The sequence below is a fragment of the Onychostoma macrolepis genome, chromosome 16 (assembly GCF_012432095.1).
Source record: "Onychostoma macrolepis isolate SWU-2019 chromosome 16, ASM1243209v1, whole genome shotgun sequence".
Lineage (NCBI taxonomy): Eukaryota > Metazoa > Chordata > Actinopteri > Cypriniformes > Cyprinidae > Onychostoma > Onychostoma macrolepis.
In genome coordinates, this window is record NC_081170.1 from 2,887,689 (window position 1) to 2,896,186 (window position 8,498).

At 38.8% G+C, this 8,498-nt stretch overlaps 1 protein-coding gene across 2 annotated transcripts in view; it reads right to left on the bottom strand.

Annotated features, from left to right (window-relative positions):
- Positions 1 to 8,498, bottom strand: part of LOC131521600 (mannosyl-oligosaccharide 1,2-alpha-mannosidase IA) — a 223,757-nt gene that overhangs the window by 20,635 nt on the left and 194,624 nt on the right. For both annotated transcript variants that reach the window (XM_058746505.1, XM_058746506.1), the window contains exon 5: positions 3,210 to 3,304. In XM_058746505.1, coding sequence (XP_058602488.1) covers positions 3,210 to 3,304 — 95 coding nt within the window. The remainder of the gene's footprint in view (positions 1 to 3,209; positions 3,305 to 8,498) is intronic.

Here is an 8,498-nt window from a genome sequence, read left to right on the forward strand (position 1 = left end):
TAAACAAAAGGCAGAAAGAGTTCACTGGTGGGAGAAATGACTTAAAGCCGATTTAATAGGTCTTTGTTGGTGTTAAAAAACAGAAGCTGAGCAGATGCTTCCATTTAAAAAAAAAAAAACATTAAAAAAATTCAATGCTTGATTATATTTTATAATTATTGCACATTTACTTTTGTTTCCCTTGAAATACAGTGCCTATAGAAAGTGTTCCTACCCCTTCATTTTTTTCACATTTTGTTATGTTGCTGCCTCATGGTAAACTGCTTTAAATTACTGTTTTCCCATGTCAATCTACACTCCATACACCATAATGGCAAAGCAAAAAACTGGTTTTTAACATCTTTGCAAATTTATTACAAATAAAAAACTTAAATGATGCCATTGCATAAGTAATCATACCCTTATCCGGGAAACTTGAAATTTAGCTCAGGAGCATTCATTTTGCATTTTGCAAATTCAATTGAATGGGTATGGTTTGGAAAGGCACAGACATCTTAATAAAAGATCTAACAGCTGGAAATGCATATCAGAGCAAAAACCAAGCCCCAAGGTCAAATTAAAAAAAAAAACTGCCTGTAGTGCTCAGAAACAAAATTGCGTCAAGCCACACATCTGGGGAAGAGTTCAGAAAAAAATCTGCTGCATTGAAGGTTCACAGAAGCATGCGGCCTCTGTTACCCTTAATGGAAGAAGTTTGAAACAACCAGGACTCTTCCTAGAGCTGGCCTCCTGGCCAAACTGAGCAACTGATGGAGAAGGGCTTCCGTTAGACTGGTGACCAAGAAACTGATGGTCACTCTGGTTGAGCTCCATGATCATATATGCAGATGGGAGAAACCTACTGAAGGACAAACATCACTGTAACACTCCACCGATCTGGACTTTATCCTCTCCTCAGTGAAGACGCATAAAAACACACTTTGAATTTGCAAAAAAAACACCTAAAGGACCCTCAGACTCTGAGAAACAAGATTCTCTGGTCTGATTAACCTCAATTCCAAGTATTATGTTTGAAGGACACCAGCTCTGCTCATCACCTGCACATTACCATCCCAAAAGTAAAGTGTGCTGGTAGCAGCCTCATGCTGTGGAGCTGTTTTTCAGCGGCAGGGACCGAGGAACTCGTCAGAGTAGAAGAAAAGCTCAATGAACCAAAATATAGAGATAGCCTTAATGAAAACCCAGTCCAGAGCTTTCAGAACCTCAGACTGCGCAGAAGGTTCAACTTCCAACAGGACAGTGACCCCAAGCACAGCAAGAGTGGCTTATAAACAACTCTGTGAATGTCCTTGAGTGTCCCAGCCACAGCCTGGGATTGAACCCAATGAAATGTTTCTGGAGAAACCTGAAAATGTGTTTCTGCCCCATCCAACCTGACAGAGCTTGAGAGGTGAGGAGGTGAGGTGAAGAATGGCAGATAATTGCCAAATTCTGATGTGCAAAGCTTGTCGTATCAAACAATAAAGACTTGAGGCTGTTAAGGTGCTTCAGCGAAGTACTGAATTAAGGGTATGAATACTTATTTAAATTTTTTTATTTTTAATAAATTTACGAAGTTGTGACAATTCTGTTTTTGCTTTGTCATTATGGTGTATAGAGTGTAGATTAATGTGGGGGAAAAGAGCCATTCAAAGCAGTTTAACATAAGGCTGCAACATAAAACGTGAAAAAAAAATGAAGGGGTATGAAAACTTTTCTTAAGATTATAAAAATTCAGATTGTTTAAATATTTTTGAAAGAAAACTGTTCTTCTGATCGAGGCTGCATTTATTTGATAAAATATACAGTATATTATTACAATTTACTAGAACTGTTTTCTATGTGAATATATAGTAAATGTAATTTATTCCTGTGATCAAAGATGAATTTTCAGCATCATTTACATTACAAAACTTACAAATGAGAAATACAAGAAATTCGAATGATTTGATGCAAGCAGGTACTACTTCTATACTAGGACCAGTCAAGTTCTCCCACACTGACTCAATCATTTATTTTTGAACCTTGTCTTATACACAGAAGCATTGTCATGTTAGAATAGAAAAGGGTCCTGTCCAAACTCTTGCTATAAAATTAGAAGCACACAATTCCCTAGAATATCATTATATGCTTAAACATTACGATTTGTACTCATGGAAATTACTAAAGTAGTCAAACCTGTTCATTAGAACGGGTGACCCAATACTTTTGGCAATATAGAGTATATATATATAAATAAATAATTGAAAAGTATTAATTATTATATAATTATAAAATAGAAAATATAATTAATATAATTATATTTTATACTGTGTAATTATAAATATTACTGTAAATAAATATTAAGTACTGTAAATATTATACTATTTATATTACATATATGTGTGTGTTTATACGTCTATGTATGTGTGTTTGTACATATATAAATTGTAAGTTTTTTATAATTATATAATTATTATATATTTATTATAATTAAATATTTTACTGTAAAAAACATTAAGTATTATTATTAAACTCTAAATATATTTTAGTATTATAAATGGATATTAAATCAAGTGTGTGTGCCAGATATATCATCTGCATTATCAAAATAGTAAGCATTAGTAACAAAATAGTAAGCAGCAGCACAACTGTTTTCAACATTGATAATAATCACAAATGTTTCTTGAGCAGCAGATCAGCATATTAGAATGATTTCTGAAGATCATGTGACACTGAAGACTGCAGTAATGATGCTGAAAATTCAGCTTTGAACAAAGAAATAAATTACATTTTAACATATATTCACATAGAAAATTTATTTTAAATTATAATAATTTTCCAATTTTTGCAGTTTTTACTGTATTTTTAATCAAATAAATGCAGCCTCGGTGAGCAGAAGAGACGTCTTTCAAAAAGACCAGCACTGACCAGCAGGGTAAACGTCATAATAAGAGTGCGCTGGCAGTGACGCGTGTTCGGTCTGTGTCATCATGACTAACCTGAGCCCTCTTTCTCCCAGCCCATCTGCGGGACCGGCTCCTATTACTCATCTAACTGGAATTAGCGTGAGAATCAGTTAATTAAATTTGCCTGCAGCTGTCAGAGAGAGCTGGTGGGCTAATGGAAGCCAGGTGGGCGGTAGGAGTGCCAGAAAGCATCTCTTTCTCTCAGAAAGCCAGAAAGAAAGCCTAATATTTGAGACATATGGCTTTGTGAATGGAACGGTGGAAGCTGCGTCAGATGCTCACCTGCCCAGGTTAATGACTCCTCTGGGAATGCCGGTGGGCGTGTTGAAGGCGGGTAACAACTTCTCGCCCAGCTCCAGCACCTTCTGCTTAAATATCTAAAAAGAACAAACCAGAAGAGAAAACTGTTAACAACTAGGATACACATCTATGAAGGCGCTTCCTCACATTCACACATGCACATGCTTTTTTAAGAGCCCGTATTTTACACGTTTGCTGCGTTTTCCTCACATAGAATCCACATGAGATCAATGCATCGACTGATAAAAATTCTTCATCAATATTATGATTCACTGATGCTTTTTGAAAGAAATTACTAGTTTTATTCAGCAAGGATGCATTAAATTGATCCAAAGTGACAGTAAAGACATTTATAATGTTACAAAATATTTATTTTTCAAATAAATGCTGTTTGAAATTTCTAATTAATCAAAGAATCCTGAAAAATAAAATGCATCACGGTTTCTACAAAAATATGAAGCAGTGCAACTGTTTTAAACACTTTCAGCTTTGATCACAGGAATAAATTACATTTTACAATATATTGACATAGAAAACAGTTATTTTAAATTGTAATAAAATGTCACAATTTTACTATATTTTTTTGGTCAAATAATTGCAGCTTTGTTGAGCATAAAAGACTTGTACACAAACTTGTATTGCAAGTATGCAAAATAAAAAATGCGATGATAAGCATTTCAAATTATCAGAATAATTAAAAATTAACAGTTTGTTTCAAAATAATTCATATTCATTAAATAAGGATTTTGGCTCTCTGAGGTGCAGAAAACTTGCACTAGAGATTATTGTCCTTGTTATATTTCAAGTGCAAAAGCAATATTTCTCAAATACACCCACAATGGACCTTCAAACATTTTGAACCCAAACAAAGCAGTTTAGCATCCATTAAGTGCCAGCAGCTTCTGTGACAAGGTCATCTTCAAAACTGAATTAAACTCAACATCGTGTGTCAGAATGAAACCGAGTGCAGAACACTGAGATCTCAAGACGTGTTTTAAATGCTCATGATGGCAATAACACAAAGACGGCTGGAAATACGGCCAGTGACAGAGATATTTCTCTCCAAGCTCTTTTTAGTGGTGCTTGCTACGGCAAACAACACTATTATTGCTACGATTTAGGTTGAGGGATTTGAACAAACCTCTAAATCCAAGTATTAAACTTTAGAGTGTAACTCGTCCCATAACAGACTTACGATTTTCATCTGGTGGGTGATAAAATGGGTGTAAAAAAAATCCCATAGACTTGTACTGAAGGAGGCACAAGATCAGAATACCACAGGACTCTTCTCACTTGATACAGTAAAACCATATAGCAACCATTCAGAATACCTTAGCAACCACTCCTGGCAACCACGATAACACCCTGGCAGCTTGATAATATGGTGGCAGCTTATTACGGTACAAGAAACACTGATATTTGGCACCAAAATAAATCATATTTATTTGAGTTGTGAATGAGTTTACAGTCTGTACTAAATATAATGCAATAAATGGATTTGCAAAATAATGACAGAAAATGTCTTTCCATTGAGTCATATAAACAAACACAATGTGATAGTACAGGATTCACAAACAAATCAAAAGAATCAGTGAGACCAGTGGAGTTTGACTACTGAACAAACAATTCTTATGATTCTTTATGCGGGGGTTCCGGTGCTGGGCGCTGTATACCGTGCGACATTTAAAACAAACATGTGTCGATAGCGCCGATGTGCGTTCAGGCACTGATCCCCAGGGAAACCCCAGTCTGTTGACAGAGGGAATCCCCTGGACAGGGTTATGCCGTGTGTATTAGTGACAATGAATGCGTCACGACATGGACGAGGAACTCTGGAAGAGGTGAGTAAGAGCGTCAAATAAACGTTTTGGAGTAGTTCTCCTGGTGCTGAAACACTCGGCCCAGTCAGAATGGAAAATATGTGGTGTGGTGCATAATTGGCAAGGGAGCATTTGTTCTCTTCCCCTGCTACAATTGGCACGGACGCTCTGGATCTGGGGCAGACCTGCAGTCCCCCATGGAGTGAGGTTTGCACCCTGAATAATGGCGCAGATCTGGGATCGGGTTCCACAGATCCGGTGTTGATCTTTCTTTTTGTGTCTGCAGAAAACACGCGCTGCCCGCTGTTTTCTTAATTATGGACAGGAAAGCCCCACTTGGGGTGGATGCCTTGTTGCTTGTATAGTCCAGGGCCCTGCTGTACACATTCCTGCTGAGGGAATTGATACAGCCCACCCTGGACAGGGTGCAGGGTCTGTCACTGATTTTCGTGGCTCCTCGCTGGCCAGCGAATACAGGGCATGCGAGCATTATGACATTGCTTTTTAAGGACACCATGGTGTCTTTTTACCTATGCAATGACCTACTGTCCCAGGCAAGAGGCAGACTCCGCACCCTCGGCTGGAACTGTGGTTTCTAGCGCCTGCCTGTTAAGAGGGAAAATCTGATAGATCTGTTTGATCTGACAAGAATGCCTGCAATGGGAAGATTGTTGCGTTGAAGTAACACATATTTAAAGCTTAGTGCGGGCAAGGCTTGTTATTGCCATGTCAGTGCCCGATTGAAGGGATACCGATTTTCTAAAAGAAGATCATTCCCATTCCACAATGGAAGTTTATTGGACAGTGGTTTGTCTTGTTACGAGGTCATTGCATTGAGGCGCGCACCTGCTTGCCTTGCAGTTCCTTAAAGGACCAGGTATTCTTCATTTTTAAGCTCTGCTCTGTCTCACGCAAGGTCTTGAGTGCGAGATTTTCCGAAGAATACTCCTTTGGCGGGGTGCATGGGAAGACGCGTTAGGCACGTGTGTATTGTGTAAGTGGTTTTAAGTGCTCAAGTCACCTGCACAAGCGCTGTTGTACGCGCGCTGTCCACACAGTCACAAAAGTTGGGCTGCACGGGGACCCTCCTGATGATGGCAATCAAATCATACAGGCCATGCACGGACCAGCATGGAACTTCCATGTTCTTCTCCGTCTTGCGCACGTTAGAACTTATGCATTTCAAGGTACTCCTTTGGCCATAAGTGCAGAAAGACGTGTTCAGCACATACACACTTTCTAGTTGACTTTGTTTACAAGCGTTCAAGTCACTTGCTTGTGTGCTGTGGTACATGCAATGTCAGCGCAGATGCAAAAGTTGTACTGCACGTAAACAGTGTGCTGCTGACAAGGTCTATGTCGCATGGATGGTGCTTGGAACGCGGGTGGCCGAAGTACTCAGGGCCTAGGTCTACAGGGTATGTGTGAACTTTGTTTGAACCCTTAGAATCCTTGAGCCTAAGGATGCTGGCCGGTGGCTGGCACTGGCATCAGAGAAGCGCATTGAGGATTTATGCACTGTTGGTGCATCCCTTGTGCATCAAATTTTTGAGTTGGGTGGTGTAGCATTCGAACGCGAAGTACCCTGATGGCACGCGTACATCACTCCTCTCCACTGTAGCTGGTATGTGGTGAGCGCACTGGCGCTGTTGTACTGTGGCTGCCTTTTCATCATCCAAGTGCGTGCTGCACACTGATGGTGGTTGAGGAGAAATCCCTGCATGATTGTAAAGCGCTTTGGTGTACAAGCAATAGACAATGAAGGCGTTATATGAATGCCTCATTCATCACGGAGACGTCTATTTGATGTCTGCGTTTACATCTGCAAGATGTTTTTTTACAGTATTTGCTCATCTGCAATACGCCTATAGGACGTTTTCTATCAGATGTCAAGTGGACATTTATTAGATGTCGTTAAGATGTTTATGAACATATGTAAAACTGACATCTTAAATGTGTCTGTCAGATGTTTGTACACAGCAGATGCTTTCCAGATCAAGCGATCTTTAACAGACATCTTGACTTTCAGACGTACCTGTACTATCTGGGTATACTGTCAAATCTCTGACTCAGAGGAAGACAGGAGATTTTATGCTCTTGTACAAGATGTCTGCAGGTACATTGAGCAGATGCAGGCTGTGACCAGTTTTTTGTGCCTGTGTGAAACCGCTACTTGAATGGCGTTTTTTGCATTGGATTGTAGAAATCTAGGTCTATAGCATATAAGACATGCCTGTAATGACTAATACCCGCATGGGTACTTGGGCGCTCTACGAGGGGCGTGGAAACATCATGGGCATGTTTTAAGATGTTCGTGTAACTGCCAGTTCAGCATCACTGCACTAGTCTGTTCGTTTTTTGACTAGACGTCCTGCGGCAACGATAGCTATGTCCGTGCTTACCACAGGGGTTTTTAAACCACAGGCCATCACTCCCTTGTAAAATAAAGGAGTATGTGGCGGTGCTGGTCCCTTATGTTTAGTTCAGCGACTTTTCAGGGCGTGTATATATGTCCCATAGTTATGTGTTGCACCGAGTAAACCGACTGAATGGGAACGTTGAGTTATGCATATAACTACTGTTCCCAGAAGGAGGGAAACGAGGTACAACACTTCTGGGCCCCGTGCAGTCGGGGGCTCGGTGAAGAGCTGGACTGACAAAGGGAATGACGCATGCATCCGCAGGTAGCCCTGCCCACGTCGTCATGCGTCATTGGCCTTTCAGGCGTGATTAGAGATGTCTTCAGCAGATGGCGCAAGAGCGCGATATCCCATAGTCATGTGTTGTACCTCGTTTCCCTCCTTCTGGGAACAGTAGTTATATGCATAACTCAATGTTTTGCTCCTGACTGAATCACGTGAATGAATGAATTAATGACTCGTTCATGAATACAGTGTTGCCAACTACTGGCGTAACTATGTAACTGAAATAAATGAAAAGAAATAAAAAATTATAAAATATATATACTACATACCCACTAGGGCAATTATAGTTACCTAAAACTAGAGCCAGAACAAATCGTTAGCGTTAACAGAAAAACAAAATGTAAAAAAAAAAAATTTTTTTTTTAAATTTCAAGTACTGAAATAACTACACAGACCTATTAAAAAAAAAAAAGAAAAAAAAAAAAAGACAAACACACACAGAGAAATAACTATAAACTTTAACTAAATTAAAATAAAAACAGAAAAGTGAAAACACACATACAGTATGAGTAGTAGGTAGTGTTTAGTTTCTGAATGAATCACAAATCAGTTAAGGAAATGATTTAATGACTCAATCATGAGAAATTTTGCATTGACATTGCATTGGCAACTAGATTAAATAAAATAATTGTAAGTTTTATATATATACTTATTTTATATATATATATAATAGACACCATTATATTTATTACTATATATAACAGACACATACATGTGTTTTTATGTACAGTATCCAGTGTATATAT